General features: G+C 40.9%; 1 protein-coding gene across 1 annotated transcript in view; it reads right to left on the minus strand.

Annotated features, from left to right (window-relative positions):
• Positions 1–17,440, minus strand: part of SCLT1 (sodium channel and clathrin linker 1) — a 238,260-nt gene that overhangs the window by 156,232 nt on the left and 64,588 nt on the right. The window contains exons 7-8 of the mRNA XM_073603794.1: positions 4,281–4,416; positions 3,528–3,650 (exon numbers count right to left, since the gene is read on the minus strand). Of these exons, the coding sequence (XP_073459895.1) occupies positions 3,528–3,650; positions 4,281–4,416 (259 nt within the window). The remainder of the gene's footprint in view (positions 1–3,527; positions 3,651–4,280; positions 4,417–17,440) is intronic.

The raw sequence follows: 17,440 nt of genomic DNA on the forward strand, positions 1-17,440 counted from the left end.
TTAAGCTGTCAGTGGGCAACCCTGCAGACAGCTGAAGACTCATCAGTTGTTAAGGACGCGGCGGTCGGCATTTTGGCCCACTCCTTAGCAACCAGCTATATACAGTGTGTTTTAAGAGAAAAATAACGCAAAATGCATGAAAACTGCATGCAAAATGCATCAAAACTGCAGGTTTAAAAAAAGCAAAATGCACCACAAAACATGCCTGAAAACTGTATCAATCGCAACCGCAAAGATTTGAACCTAGACTGAATGCTTTTGTAACCTTTAAGGGTTAAAGAACATTCATTTACATGGAAGCATCACTGATTTTATTTGAAAAAATTTATTAGCATCCAACACTGTGCTATTGAATCAGATTTGAATAAATTACCACAAAAGGCAAATCATTTTATTGCTGTGAGATTTTTTTCCCGCATTTCCTTTAATGACCATAAAATTATTTTATTCAAGCCAATTTCCCAATTGGCCCAGTGTCAGCAATAATTACATTTTAATTAACCAATACTGTATTCGTCTAACACGTACAGTACTGGGAAAAAAGAACCTTTTTGCCCTTACCTTTTAAATTCAGGTTAGTGTCTTATAACGTTCCGAACGATCATGAGATGTATTGTTAATTTTTATGACATCACTAATGTACACTTAATTACTGTATCTTAGCGGTAATTAACCAACTATTCTTTTTCCTTTTAGTAGTCAGCTTACTCCCCGCATCCCTACCGACAGTGACTCACTTTAGTGTAATGCTGGCCATACACGTATAGATTTTCTAATGGTTAGTGGGATCAAATCTCTGAATCTTTTTAATTATGGTAAAAAATGAACAAAGGAGCAGGATTTCTGGAATGTACACATTTTGGGACAGAGGATATGGTTTACCTTTGGAAATTACATGCATTTTAAAATTGAATGTTTAAAGCAAGTGAAATTTTCGAGTGACATTCACCCAATGTAAATATATAGAATATAGCCATACCTGGAATTCTTCAACTACCTTTAATTGCAACGGGGAAAAAAACAAAAACAAAAAACATTTAGACCAGGACCTATCACCCTGAAAAGTTTGTGTTCATGTGTTCATGTACTCAGCTACATTATTGTAACCTGGCTCTGCACAGTAATTCACACTCACGATGGCCTCCTTAAGAATGAATGGGGTTGCTGCTCGCATGCACACTACAAGGACATTGAGCGGGCAGGGCCACATATTGAAGATTGGTGGATCAATGAGGAGGGTATGTATAGTGCTGATGAGGTAAATTGATAAAGGGACAACTATATCTATGGTACAGTTGCCCCTAAAACGCCTCAGGAAGTGAGAAGAAATCTTGGCAAAATGGGGGAAATGCCTTTTGTCACAGGAGCAAGTGTTCCTATTAACTACTTGACCTCCAGAAGGCTTTACCCCCTTCACGGCCAGGGCATTTTTTTGCTATTCAGCACTGTGCTACTTTGACTGGCAATTACCCTGTTACGCAACACTGTACGCAAATAAAATTTTTATCATTTTTTTTTTCACACCAATAGAGCTTTCTTTTGGTGGTATTTGATCGCCATTGGGTTTTTAATTTTTTTATATAAACAAAAAAAGACTGAAAATTTTGAAAAAAAAATAAAATACATTTTTTTTCTAATTTCTGTTATAGAACATAGCCAGTAAAAAAAAATCTAAAAATCTAATTTATTCATAATTTTAGGCCAAAGTGTATTCTGCTACATGTCTTTGGTAAAAATAAAAAATAAAAATCTTAATAAGTGCATATTAATTGGTTTGTGAGGAAGTTATAGCGTCTACAAACTATGGTGTATATATACTATAATTTATGCAGCTATAATGGTGATCAGTGACTTATAGTGTGACTGTGATACGGTGGGGGGGGGGGGCAATTTGGCGCTAACAGATGCTATGTGAGAGGGATACTGTGATAATACTGTACACTGACACTAATGAGACTGGCTGGGAAGGGGTTAACATCTAGGGGCAATCAAGGGGTGAACTGTGTTCCTAACAATGTGTAATGTGTGCTGCTTTTACTTTCTGATCTGGCTGTTTTTTCTCCCTGCCTTTCAGGGAAAACACACAGCCTGATCGCTGTTCTGTTGCACACAGAGTTTTGTGTGTTTGTAAACACAGAACTCTGTGTGTGATTGGACACAGCTTATTAGCCGATTTCAGCCAAAATCATTGCTGCTGCCAAATTCGTACTGTGTGCAATCACAGCATGCATCGGTAGGGGGCACGAACCCGGAAGACAGGCGGCTACATACAGGTAGATTTGTCCAGCCTGCCTGTGTTGCCCATCTACAGTAAAATCTACTGTGAGCGGGTGGCAAGCAGTTAAAAGATTTCCCCTGAATTCCTGTTCTGGTGACAATGCAACATATTAGATTTTCCCTCACATTCTGTCTTAGTGACAATGATCACCAGGACAAATAGAGGGGCAAATCTCCTCAGCAGGTCCACAAATAATAAAAACCTGGCAAATGGTCTAACCCTTTCCTACTCAATCCAAAACAAAAAAAAGTTTTGGCTTTAGATATACCTTACACAGTGTTATCTACAGAGAAGGAAGGGTGTTCCAAAATGGCATTGCCCATATATCACTAATTAGACACAAATCGCACTTAGTGACATTTTATAACTTAGGCCCAATTGTGCCATCTTCAGGTAACAACCATGAGGCAATTTGTAGGGATAAAATGTTGTCTAAGGAAATCCACCATTTCAAACTGATTGTTCACTATAAAGACTCATGTTTTTCTTTTTAGTAAAACCGATCTTGTCCTGAAAATTGATATATTGAACCGCTTCTGTAATTTTCCACTGAAATAACCATTTCCTTCAATGTCTACACTGCCACTGTAACATAAATCATACAATACGTATGTGCATTTTTTCAACCTGATTCAATAATGCCTGGTATGGTCGTTTGTTAATGTGCAATTTTCTCTGGCAGAGAAAGAAGTTACAGTTTATGATTTGAAGAAACTAGTAAAAAGACACTGCCTATGCTTATGGGGTAATATAATAAAATAATATTGTATGAGATAACCGGATAAAAGGCTGCTACATTGGAAATGTTCGCAGTATTCCCTATTATTATTACCAGTAAAGAAAAAACGCTGAACTGTAAGTCTAGACGCACTTGTATGCTTCATAACCGTTTCTGCTGTGGTGTCAAAAGGTCATTTTTATACACAATAGGATTGATTAACCACAGGAAAAACGACTGTGTACTTTGCAAGTGGAGTTGCTCAAGTGTTTAGTAAAATGAGGTAAAGCTTCACTTTACAATGAATACCCAATCACAAGCAAGGTAAATAAAAAAAAAAAACATCTTTGCATGCACATGATTGGATGATGCAAGTCAGCAAAGCTCCCCCTCCTTTACGAAGCTCTGGAGCTAATGCACTTGCAAAAGGGCACAGTCTATTGCCTTTAGTAAATCAACCCCACCGAGTACTTTATTATTACGTTTTGTCATTCTTATTGTATTTAGCTGGAGTAATTGCTTCTTGGATACCTTTTGCTTCTCTCTCTCTGCCACGTGTAAGCGTGCATTAGTCATGTGTTCCTGGTACAGCTGCTGCAGGCGATCCATTTCTTGTGAAACCATCTGCCACAGCTCTAAGGCATATTCTTTTTCCTAAGAAAAAAAAAAAAAATGAAAGTTTTCTTTCACTTTTAAGCAATACATCAGTTTACAGCATCCTTCATAAAACACTAGTGCATAAAGCTTCTATAACCAAGCCTCCTAGGAATTCTACTGCTCGGCCCACTTTAAAAAATACTATGTTATTAGCCATAAAAAGGGACAAACAAGAGAACATTGCAGTGATTTCCTAAACCGTTACGCTGTAAGTTACCTGCTAAGATATTGCCTTCAGGCAGGGGGCACTGTTGCTCCAATTATTTCCACTGAAAGCTTTGTCAGAGGTTGAAGGACTGAGCAGTATTTTGCTGTACCTTGTGTACTCCAGATAGAATTTCTATTCTAACACCATATATGAAGAGCTAATTTAATAGGTCACAGATGTTTCGTGAGTTAGTGTACATCTGTGTAGTTTAAGAAAGCTGTGCCAGCAAAGCTAAAATAGCTCTTACCAAAGTAATAAAGAAGCTTTATTTCTTTGATTTTTTTTAAGCTTATCCTGGTTTGGCTTTGTGGGGAAAAAGGAAAATACTCATAGGTGCGATAGCATCAGGGCCGTGAATTCAATTAATGGTGGAGGGGATGGGGGGGGTTTGAAAATAATGCAAAAGGTTTCTAGCTTACTTGATTTGCAAGTTGCAGTTGATCCTGGAGGTTTTTAATCAATCCTTGTTCTGAAAATGTCTCGCTAGCCAGGGCAGCATCAGTCGGGAGAGATTCCAGCTGCTTCTCCAGGGACTCTTTTAATTGTTGGTGAAGCCTATGAGAAATATAAGCAAATCTCTTGAGCTTCTTGCATAGTATAACCTCCTCCCACCCCATCAACTTTACAAGCAGTGTTTTGTAGCTGTCTGTGCTACAGAACCTCTAATTAACTTTCCACAGTTACAGGATCTAAAAGGGAATTACACAATAACATTATTCACATTATCAGCCTTATCTGATGTTATGTACAGTGTGTTATGATGGCTTCATTAGTGCAAGACTCATGAAAATCTAGCGACTCTCGAAAGTTGGCAGGGAGGATGTTAGCAGTTAGAATGCCAATTATAAAGCTCTCTGCCAACTAGAAAGATCCCATATCTGTATGGCTTCTAGAAATGGGAAACAGAGACAATATTGTGTAAGCTGTACACATAGTGAAATAAAAACAAATGAGCTGGTTGGTTTAGCGACGCCAAACAAATCTACAGAATGGTTTTTAAGGATTTTGACACTGTAGGTGGTAGAAAGTAGAAATCCAGCTGAAGCCCAGCTTTAAAATGAATATATAGTTGTTTTGTATATACTTATTATGACCAGGAATTAAAAAAAAAAAATCTATTTTTTTTTCCAGGTTAACGTGGTTATAAAAGCCAAGACAATTTTTACCTTAATGCATCCCCTGCTTCAAGTCCTATCTCGATTCAGCGCTGTACCTGTCTGCAGTGGTGCTGGTTTGTGTTCCTCTCCTCACAAGGCACAGAGGCAGCAGCAGGGGCCACTGGTTCCTGCTGCTGTCAATCAGATCCAGTAAGAAGGGAGCAGGGGGAGGAGTTGAGCCAGACTGTGTCGAGCCTGCAGGTGTGCCCCATAGTGAGCGGCTTGCTATAGGGGCATACACAGAAGAGGAAGAGCTGAGAGTGCCAGCCCAGAAGAGAAGGTTAGGGGCCGCTCTGTGCAATACCATGTAATGTTTATTATTTTCATTTAAAAAATGTCCTTCACAACCACTTTATTATAAAATGTTGTCTTTTATCCAGCCAACAGGTGATATACTCTAGGCTCCTTTTCACATGCTTTCCAATTTCTCCTTACAAGTGTTGCAGAAATTCAATTTACAGAGAGAAACAGTTAAAAGCTGATTATTTATTTACAGAAATGAAGGATTTACTGAATTGCTTAATCCCTTAGACAGCTCTGTCTGCAGTTTCAATCACAGAAAGCCAGCATTAAAAGGGGAACATGACTGAAATCTTTAAAAACATTAGGGGTGTGAATAAGGTTTAGGAAGGCAGTATAAAGATCAAGAACATTACATCAAAACTAGCAGGAGGAAAGGTAAAAAACCTAGAAAGTATAATTTTACTAAAAAAGAGAAGTTGATGCTTGGAACAGATATATACACAAACACACACACACACTATATTGCCAAAAGTATTGGGACACCTGTCTTTACACGCACATGAACTTTAATGGCATACCAGTCTTAGTCCGTAGGGTTCAATATTGAGTTGGCCCACCATTTGCAGCTATAACAGCTTCAACTCTTCTGGGAAGGCTGTCCACAAGGTTTAGGAGTGTGTCTATGGGAAGGTTTGACCATTCTTCTAGAAGCGCATTTGTAAGGTCAGGCACTGATGTTGGATAAGAAGGCCTGGCTTGCGGGCTCTAATTCATCCCAATATGTGTTCTATCAGGTTGAGGTCAGTACTCTGTGCAGGCCAGTCAAGTTCCTCCACCCCAAACTCGCTCATCCACACTATATTGCCAAAAGTATTGGGCCATCTCTCCAAATCATTTGGTGGAGGGGGATTATGGTGTGGAGTTGTTTTTCAGGGGTTGTGCTTGGCCTTTTAGTTCCTCTGAAGGGAACTCTTACGGTGTCAGCATACCAAGACATTCTGGACAATTTCATGCCCCCAACTTTGTGGGGATAGTTTGGGGATGGGCCCCTTCCTGTTCCAACATGACTGCATACCAGTGCACAAAGCAAGGTCCATAAAGACATGGATGAGCAAGTTTGGGGTGGAGGAAATTAACTGGCCTGCACACAGTCCTGACCTCAACCCGATAGAACACCTTGGGGATAAATTAGAGTGGAGACTGCGAGCCAGGCCTTCTCGTCCAACATAAGTGCCTGACCTCACTAATGCGCTTCTGAAGCTGGGTGGGCAAATTCAATATTGAGCCCTATGCACTAAGACTGGGATGGGTGTAAAGGCAGGTGTCCCAATACTTTATATATACACACACACACTGTATACCCGCCGTCCCAACTCCTGAGTGTGCTGTGCACTCTGAAGATCAGCCTGTCACTCCAGTACTGACTGCGCTCCAACCACCAGGGCCGGAATCAGGGGGGGCAGGCCATACACACATAGGGGACCCTGGCGTCCCGTGCTGCTTGGTTCGCTACAGCTTCCTTTGCTTGGCCAGCGGTAGCAGGGGTCACATGACCCATGTTGGAGCGCAGTTCACGTAAACTGAGGGAAGGGCCACAGCTTGCATCACTAAGCCAGGATCAGAGCTCAGTTGGTCAGTGGCGGTGAAGAGGAAGGGAGGAGCTTTTGTGGACCGGCCTGCCTACTGAATGCATAGGTGCTACAATGCTGCTACACAATTCCTATACCTGTGAGCTGAGCTGATGTTTTTGGGCTGTCTCTTTGCTGGAGGGGATGTGTCTACTGGATTGGGATGTCTCTTTGCTGGATTGCCCCTCACTGTATGTCAGGGCTGGTGGCTGGTCACACTCTGCTGCGATGGATTAGTAAGGGCTTCGCCTCCTCGTTATTCACAACCAGAGTCTGACAGGCTGTGCGCAGCCTTTTATTGGTTGAATCTGAGATGGACTATGGTAGTCAAAGATCTATTCACTATTTTTAGCGGCGCTTTACCGTCAATTTCGCGGCACTATTCGGCCGCTAGCGAGGCGCTTTTACCCCCTGCTAGCGGCCGAGAAAGGGTTAAAACCAGCCTAGAAAGGGTTAAAACCACCCGCAAAGCGCTGCTGCAGCAGCACTTTTCCAGCGGTAGTGCCGCGCTGCCCATTGATTTCAATGGGTAGGAGCGGTGGAGGTGCGGTATACACACTGCTCCAAAGATGCTGCTAGGACTTTTTTTTAGCATCCTGCCATCGCACCGCTCCAGTGTGAAAGCCCTCGGGCTTTCACATTGGAGAGACAGGAGCAGCTCTTTCAGGTCACTTTGCAGGCGCAATTTAGAGCTGTAGCGCCTGCAAAGCGCCCCAGTGTGAAAGGGGTCTTATACTTTTCGTTTCTTTCTGTTTATTGTGTCTTCTTGCTGGGTGCCCTAACTCTGCGTGGGCTTGGACTACCAGCTTTTGTATATACGTAAAAAGCACAATTAAAAGAATGTTACATTTTAAAAAAAAAGGAAATTTCTGCTTTTATGGGCTTAAGGAATGCTTAAAGAGGGCAATGCCTTTACCAGACACCATTCTTTTCAGAATCCAGAGTTGGCCACCATAAAAATATCTAAACGGAATTCATGCGAAGAACCCGCATGGAATTATGAAACATTGTGAGTTTATAGACATGCCAAGATTGTCCATTAAGAGCCAGTCCAACTAGCACAGTATTAAAGCTTTTGAGAGTATGCATCATAAGACCCTATACCAAATATCAAAACAACAAGAGAGGGCGTGCCGACCGAGTGCATTGTCATAACTTAATTTTTATTAAAAAGTAAAACATGTGGGTACTCACAAACACGTGTTTTACACGAGCATGTCTAAAGATACAGACGGGGACCGCCTCCAACACCATTCTCAGCTGATGGCATTTGAAGCCCTCTAAATGTCCATAAATGGCCAACACGTTAGCCATGGCCAATGGCTCATGTTCCATGAGTTTGGTTTTAAAGAAGAGGGCCTGAACCTCGAAACACATTAGCCGTTTATGGATGTTTAGGGGTGGCAGCGTGTGTTCCATACCCCTATGACGAAACGTGTAGGTTGGAGCCAGAACACGTGCCACTGCGCATGCGCCAACTAGCCATGGCCATCTTGCTTATGGGAAGGATAGAAGTTTTTACCGATCTACATGCCTGTATACACCATACAGCTTGTAAGTGTAAATCTCTCTAATAAATCTTGCTGGTTTTAATCGATTAACACTATGGAGAATGCTTTCCTCTATGAATATATCAGCACATGGAGTTTCTATATCCCATACATGCTGGGTGTTTTTGCAAAACACATTACCCTGTTACAATTTCAGTGAATTAATCGGACGTCTTGTTGAATCACCAAACATCTAAAAATGCCTTTCTGACCTCTCTTCATTGAGGGTCATTACAGTCTGGTAACCCCCATCTTACTTTCACTGTGGTGATACACTGGGAGTTTTAAGTTTTGTTCCTTCTGGGATACACTTTTTGGTCAACAGGATCACCAGACACTTGGGATCGTTTTTTTTTTTTTGCTTCACTTTTTTCTTGGATGGGACTTATAATCATTTTGTGTTCACTTTTGGCAGTATTTTACTTTTAGCAGGGATTTTCTTATATTGTACAGTATTTACTATATGTATCTATTAGGCACTGTTTTTTTTTTTATGATTGTGTATATGCTTTGTATTAGAGCATTGTGACAGCTGCTACTTATTATCGGGTTTTAGGCATCCAGCATAGTTTCTCTCTTTTTCATTTAAATAACCATTAGATATACCCAGACCATGAAGGTACGGGGTGAATAGTCATAGCAGGCCCCCATGTGACAAAACTTTGCTTGAATGGTCTATTTCCAAACACTTGGGGGGGGGGGGGCTAAACCAATGCAAATGCTGACAGAAAGTAACAGTAACATTAGTGGGTTTTGATAGCTGTGAGAAGACTTACTATAGCAGGTAAGGATTGCTGTTTTAGGGGCATATTCTCCAGATCGTGAGTGTAACATGAACGACCGCAACATACAGGGACATACAATGTAATACTGACATATAATATTGGATTTGATGGACTTGTGTCTTTTTTCAACCTCACCTACTATGTAACTATAAAGAAAGTAGAGGTACACTTTAAATATATTTTCAAGAAATAGATCAGGAACAAAATATGTCACCTGTGTAAAATCCTTTGTATTACTCTAAATTCATCCAGATAAAGGGAACAATGCACAAATGTTGACATGTTTCAGCCCCGGAGGGCTGTAGTCATATTATGTTTAATGTTTGTGCATTGTTCCCGTCATCTGGATGGATTTGGAGTAATAAAGAAGATTTTACACAGGTGCCTTGTTGCTGACCGATTTCTGGGAGATAGTTTTGGCAGTGTATACTGTGGTCTGAGCACAGTAAATGTCATTCTTCATCTTATAAACACCTAAAACATACCCTTTTGAAAATACACTAACATCCACGGTTTCTGGAAAAACCTTGTTTCTGTTTTCTCTGCCCTCCTGTTTTACAGCATTATGTGCACGACACAAAAAAAAGTTGCATTATTGCGAAAAAAAAAGCGAAATGTGTTATGGACAATAACCAAAACGTTTTTGAAGTTAGCCTGACTGTTGTATTTCAAACCACGTTCTGCTTTTTTTATGCATCTTTATTTGGACAGAGAGCTTTGTGACTTCCAATGTCATTTAACATTGGTAAGCTAATTGAATTTATTCAGCAAACAGAAGCAGTCCTCTTCTTTATGTTTTATCTTTGTTACACTAAACTAAAACGGTTGCCAAGAAACACAGCAGTGAACTTCTGATCAATAGCTAGAGTGCCATCATTTTAACAATCTGGGGGTCTACGATAGTTAGCACAATCTTTATAAATCCAATAACTGAAAGCTAGAATTTGGTTGTTATATAAAACATCATATTACTTTTCTCCGAACCATTTATTTCTAAATAAGCCCTTTAATACACAGCTGCTGTATCCCAATGTAAGGTCACATTGCAGTAGCTAAATTCTACCCTGCTCACTTGTGGTTGACAAGACGTGGACAATCAAAACTTGACAGCCTAGTACATAATAAAATAAAGATCAAAAAAAGGTGAGGACTACAGTCGATTGGGAAATACATTTAAGATCCTCTAATATCAAGCAAATATAGTAGCTACTGTATATCATTTGTGAACTAAAAATTACAGCAGTACAAACTAAGATGTTTTGTGCATTTCAGTGAAATAAACTAGTAAGAGAGACTGTCTCTATCCTATACAAAACATGTAAATCAGTCCAAAAGACATATAAAGCAGGAATTCAATGTGAACAATGCATTGTAAATGTGTTGTGTCTCATAACACTGTCCACACAAACAAAACAACAACCATCGACTACAGTCATTATAAAGGACCAATTTTATTGTGAACGAGGGCTAAAACCTGGATGCTGATTGGTTTCTGTGCAGAGTTGTAACAGATTTTGCACTCTTCAGTTTTAGTAAATAAAACCCTGTCACCTCATCCTGCATGGGTATGATGACTGTGCCTCTTTAAATCGCTTGCCGCCCGCCCACCCAATGTCAAATGACGGAGGAACGGTGCGGCTCTCGTTCTAGGTGGGCGTCCTATGACGGGACAGGGCGTGACCCTGATCTTTATAAAGAGCCCCGCCCGCGGCTCTTTAACCATGTTATCGGCTGTGTCCAATCAGAGTGCGATTAAAAAAGCATTGATTACTGTAAAAATGTCACTGGCAGTGAAGGGGTTAACTGTGTTCCCTGTGAACTGATTCTAACTGAAGGGGGAGGGGACTAATTAGAGGAAGTGACGGATCGTGGTTCCTAGCTAATAGGAACACACAATCTGTCACTCCATTTAGAACAGAACAGGGAAGTGTGCGTTTACACACACTCATCCCTGTTCTGTGTCTTCTGGTCACGATCGCTCGTGGTCGGCGGTCATTGCGACCTTCGGCCACGAGCGTCGGCACCCCCGCAGTGCAGCGGCGCGAGCGCGTCTGCTATCCGGACCCCGCGAGCCAACGTACAGCTACATGGTTTCGCGCAGGGAAGCCAACCTGCAGCAGTATAACAGCGGCGGCTGGTCCGGAAGCTGTTAAATACCACCAAAAGAAAGCTCTATTTGTGTGAAGAAAATTATAAAAATTTCACATGGTTACAGTGTAGCATGACCGCGCAATTGTCATTCAAAGTGTGACAGCGCTGAGAGCTGAAAATTGGCCTGGGCAGGAAGGGGTGAAAGTGCCCTGTAGGCAAGTGGTTAAATAGAACATAGCCTAGATATACAGTGCCTTGAAAAAGTATTCATACCCCTTGAAATTCTTCACATTTTGTCATGTTACGATCAAAAATGTAAATATATTTGATTGGGATTTTATGTGATAGACCAACACAAAAGTGGCACATAATTGCGAAGCGGAAGGAAAATAATGGTTTTCAAAATTTTTTACAAAAAATAAATATGTGAAAAGCGTGGCGAGCATTTGTATTCAGCCCCCTTTATTCTGACACCCCTAACTAAAATCTAGTGAAACCAATTGCCTTCAGAAGTCACCTAATTAGTAAATAGAGTTCACCTGTGTGTAATTTAATTACAGCTGTTCTCTGAAGGCCTCAGAGGTTTGTTAGAGTTGTGGAGAAGTTTAAAGCAGGGTTAGGTTATAAAAAATATATATATATATATATATATATATATATATATATATATATATATATATATATATATATATATATATAGATATATCAATATCAGGCTTTAAGCATCTCACAGTTCAATCCACCATCTGATAATTGAAAGAGTAAAAGAGTATGGCACAACTGCAAACCTACAACACATGGCCGTCCACCTAAACTGACAGGCCGGGCAAGGAGAGCACTAATCAGAAGCAGCCAAGAGACCCGTGGTAACTCTGTAGGAGCTGCATAGATCCACAGCTCAGGTGGGAGAATCTGTCCACAGGACAACTATTAGTCATGCACTGCACAAATCTGGCCTTTATGGAAGAGTGACAAGAAGAAAGCCATTGTTGAAAGAAAGCCATAAGAAATTCCGTTTGCAGTTTGCGAGAAGCCATGTGGGGGACACAGCAAACATGTGGAAGAAGGTGCTCTGGTCAGATGAGACCAAAATTGAACTTTTTGGCCTAAAAGCAAAACGCTTTGTGTGGTGGAAAACTATCACTGCACATCACCCTGAACACACCATCCCCACCATGAAACATGGTGGTGGCAGCATCATGTTATGGGGATGCTTTTCTTCAGCAGGGACATGGAAGCTGGTCAGAGTTGATGGGAAGATGTATGGAGCCAAATACAGGGCAATCTTAGAAGAAAACCTGTTAGAGACTGCAAAAGACTTGAGACTGGGGCAGAGGTTCACCTTCCAGCAGGACAACGACCCTAAACATACAGCCAGAGCTACATTGGAATGGTTTAGATCAAAGCATATTCATGTGTTAGAATGGCCCAGTCCAGACCTAAATCCAATTGAGAAACTGTGGCAAGACTTGAAAATCCAATCTGACAGAGCTTGAGCTATTTTGCAAAGAAGAATTGGCAAAAATGTCACTCTCTAGATGTGCAAAGCTCAAAAAGACCTCAAAAAGACTTGCAGCTGTAATTGCTGCGAAAGGTGGTTCTACAAAAGTATTGACTCAGGGGGGCTGAATACAAATGCACGCCACACTTTTCACATATTTATTTGTAAAAAAAAAATTGAAAACTATTTATCATTTTCCTTCGACTTCACAATTATGTGCCACTTTGTGTTGGTCTATCACATAAAATTCCAATAAAATACATTTATGTTTTTGGTTGTAACATGACAAAATGTGGAAAAATTCAAGTGGTGTGAATACTTTTTCAAGGCACTGTATTTTTTCATGTTAAATTCATGTCAGTTAAACTACATGTGAATATCATATCAAAAATACTTAAAGTATATATATTACTGGTATGTGTATTTATTACTTGTATTAGTACTCTGCCTGACCATAAAAGTGATAAAAAAAAAAAAAAAGGTGGTAGGAAAAACAAATCATCAAAATGTTTGAATGACCAGCTTTACCCTACGACCAGACAGTGTAAAATCCCAGTCTCACAGAGATTGGCACCCTGCAGCCTGTTACCCTGTGACTTGCCAGAACAGTGCATTGAACAGAGGGATCACTAAAGAAGAAAAGACGGAGGATTTTCCTCTTACTGCCTTCAACAGACTCAGCTGGCATCTTTATCCAATTATGTTTCTCTCCAGCAGACCTTAAGAGACTGCTAAGGCAGAGATATTTGAATGGACAGCTAATCTGGCCAGGACTGGTCAGCACAACACATTTATCACAAGAGCTGACTGATGCTAAAAGTAGTCTCCAAGAACTCAAATTTTTTTTCATGCAGGTACCTATTGTAACAATTGTTGTCAAAGTGCATGCACCTACAAGGTGTGCCATGAAAAAGCCTTTGCTGCTCAAAAATAACATGTGAGCAAGACTGAAGTTTGCCATTGAACATAAAGGAAAATACCAGACTTTCTGCAAAAATGTACTATGGACTTATGAATTAAAGCCCAACTCCAGAAAAAGTAAAGGTCTTTCCTTGAAGTGGGGCTGTGGCTGCACTGCAGGGGTTAGATGTTTATTTATATCTAGGGGGCAGTAAAAACACTTATACTTACCTAATCCCCGCAAACCGCACTCCCCTACATTCCAACAGTGGACTGTTCCTTGGTGTCCTCTCAAGTACAAAGCAAGGCTATGATCCCTGCTGCATCAGTCTTGATGATGTAAGGGGGAACCGACTGTGGGGGTGCAGAGGAGAAGAGGCTTCAGGGACCTATCTAGCAGCATGGAGGAGCATGCGGGATGAGAGGGCCAGGTAAGTAAAACTGCTTTCTGGTTCTGGAACCTGGTTCTCTAGGCATAAACAAGTGCAAGAGAGGACTTTTACTTTTCCCAAGGATGGGCTTTAAATAAAAGAAGTAACAATAACAGTACACTTTTAGTGCAAAGTGAAGACACCATTTCAGGGGAACCATCTCATATCAATTCTGAAGCATGGTACTAGTAATGTTATGGTTTGGGGTTCCTTTGCAGATTAAGGGCCTGGTCAGATTGCAAAACCTGAGTCAACTATGAATTATGTATTACCTAAAGGAGGCTTGAATAGAATATGAGGCCATCTGTCCAAAGGTTGGATACAGATAACAACCAGACATGGATCTTTCAATATGATAATGGTATGAAGCGCGCTATCAAATCCACCAAGGAGTGTATCAAAAAGAAGAAATGGAGGGTTACGGGCTGCCTTGGGTCAATTTAATTCCATTCAAATGTTGTGGAAAGATTTCAAACAGTAAGTTCATGCAGGGAAACCTGAGACATCTTGCAACTGATGGCATTTTGCATGGAAGAGTGCTCAAAAACCACCAAGTTGATGTCAGAGGCTAGAAGGTGGTTCTGCGAACCATCCACAAGAAGTAGATGCTAAAGAGGACAATACCAGCTTCAGGGACAAAGGGTGGATGGTTGCTGAATATATAATTAAAATGGCAAATTTTCCTTGTGTTTTTTCGATTGTATCATCTTTATATGCTGGCACCGTTTGAATGAAGATATGTTTGCATACCGTAAATTTCCTTGGGGTCTGCTGGTTTTCTCACATAACAGTATATTGAGGGAGAAAAAGTTTTCACGGATGTTTGAGAAATCTTCCTTTTGAGTGGCATGGACATAATGTTTTTACATGACTTTCAGGGACGTTTTCACAGTTTGGAGGTAAAAGTTACGTTTTTTTTTTAACTCTGGGGGAAAAACAAAATACCTCTCTTGAAGTGGAGCTGCCGCCACACTACAAAGACAAAATGCTCGATTAGGTCTAGGGTACCAGAAATAGCACCTTTACTTTCCTGATCCTCTGCTCCCACAGGCTCCCTTTGCTAAACCAGTACCCACACAGCCTCTTCGCTCCTATGCTCTAGCAGTTGCAGGTCCTCTAACATCAAATACAACGCAGGATCCGTAGACCTGCAAAAAAGTGAGGTTGCCGAGGGACAGTTTACTGCTGGAGTATAGGGGTGTACAGGAGATAGCCAGCTGCCGGGGAAGGGAAGGGAGGATCGAGTAAGTAAAACTGCATTTTGTGGTATCCTAGATCTAAATGAGTATTTCACTCTTGCAGTGAAAAGGCAACTCTACTGCAAAAAAAGGATTTTTGTTTTCCCAGGAGAGCTTTAAATCTTACATAGTCTTGAATCGTTAATCAAGTTGAAAAAAAGACCATCTAGTTCAACCAATACAAAAATAGATAGATAATGCTTACTGATTTTATATTCACTTGCAGTGTGCCTCTGAACATGCTAGGAAGTACGACAAATATATTTCTCTAACACAGCGCCCTTGCTCCTTATGACATTATAGCCCTCTCCTCTTCTGAGAGTGTCTAATTAGGGTCTGTACTGGCTTAAAGCAGAACTAAACCAACCAATTTAACCATTTACTAGAACGGTTACATTCAAGACATACCCCGAATGATATGTGTTGCAGCTGTGCTTATGTTAGCTCTCCAAACCAAACTGTTAAGTTATCAAATAGTTAGTAATATACCTGATCACATGTGCAGCACCATGGCAATTGCAGATCAAACAGAGGCTAAGATGGCAGCTTCCTTGGCTGTAAAAGATAGGAAGGCTGCTTTAACTCCTACACTTCCCACCTCCTTACATAACCTTTTAAGTAGATGCTAAAGGAGGAGTGCAGCAGCTCTGGTGATCTTCACTATGCAGACTACCCAACTGGCCAGTGCACCCCCTGCATGCATATTAGGATTTATATTCATTGTAATGGAAATATAATCAGCAAATGCTGACAGGCCTTCAACTGAAATGACTGGAAACCATGCAATGCATGCTGTTGCATTACCCAGCCAGGTAAAAATGTGCAGTTCTAGGGCTAAACATGGCAAATGTCATGGTTTATGTAAGCTTTCTTCAGAGACAGGGTGAAGCCTGAATAATAAGTGTACTTAAAAATGCAAATTTATGTAAACATAACAATTAAATTCTCTTATTTGCTCCCTTTAGGAATTCGGGGATGTCCTGTGCACACTGCAGTTAACCCAGACAATGTATATTTGTAAGAACTGAAACTCCTTTGCCACATCCGTAATTTTTTAGTGTCTCCAGCGGCCCCCCACCTCTGGCCACATGCGGTACTGCACACCCCAGAGGCTTGAATCCTGCTCGTCTTGCAAGACAACGCTCGCAAATCGAGTCAGCATTTAAAAGGAAAAAAAAATAATGTATTGGGAAACACTCTTAAGCCACGTTACTCGCAATCTCAGGTTTTACTGTGTGGGAAAAAACTTACACCACCTATCCAGATGGATAAACCCCAAGTTAGAGCTACATCAAAATTCATATGCATGTTTTTCAAAATGACAGAGGCACACAAGCACTATGGTAGGCAGCCCCACACCAGTTCAAAGGTTGCTGACAAAAAGGAGGACATATGTCTCTTCAGACCGAACACGGCCAGTGCATGCTGCCAACAGGTAAACCTGGGAGAAGCTGGCAAACACTTAGGTGGCACAAACAACCTATTAGAGTGCTTTGAATAACTAGAAAAGGAATGCAAAGAGAAAGTCTTTGCAGCCTTAGGGGTCCAATACGACCCAAGGCTGAAAATAGCACTCAGAGAAGCTAGAGGCTGATCGTATAGCTTCAGGGTGGTGCGCATCACATTAGATTGTGCTGTGTCTTTCAGATACAGCGCTTACTCTTACTCCTTGCCAGCTCCATTGGCAGCTCCACTGTCTTCCTGTGCAAGCTCCGACGTCTTCAGGGAGCGATCACCGGCACAGAGTAAAAATAAGCGTATCTGAGCGCTGGAAGGCAACACAGTCAAATTAGGAATACTTTTAGAAATAGAAGTATTAATAGCTTATTTTTATCACTTACCAAAATGGAAAGTAAATGAACAGAAGTGAATTCCAAATCAAAATCTGATTTTGGTGTGACCACCCTTTGCCTTCAAAACAGCATTAATTCTTCTAGGTACACTTGCACACAGTTTTTGAAGGAACTCAGCTGGTAGGTTGTTCTAAACATCTTGGACCACAGATCTGTGGATGTAGGCTGCCACAAATCCTTCTGTCTCTATATGCAATTCCAG

This window comes from Aquarana catesbeiana, linkage group LG01 (genome assembly GCF_042186555.1).
Source record: "Aquarana catesbeiana isolate 2022-GZ linkage group LG01, ASM4218655v1, whole genome shotgun sequence".
Classification (NCBI taxonomy): Eukaryota; Metazoa; Chordata; class Amphibia; order Anura; family Ranidae; genus Aquarana; species Aquarana catesbeiana.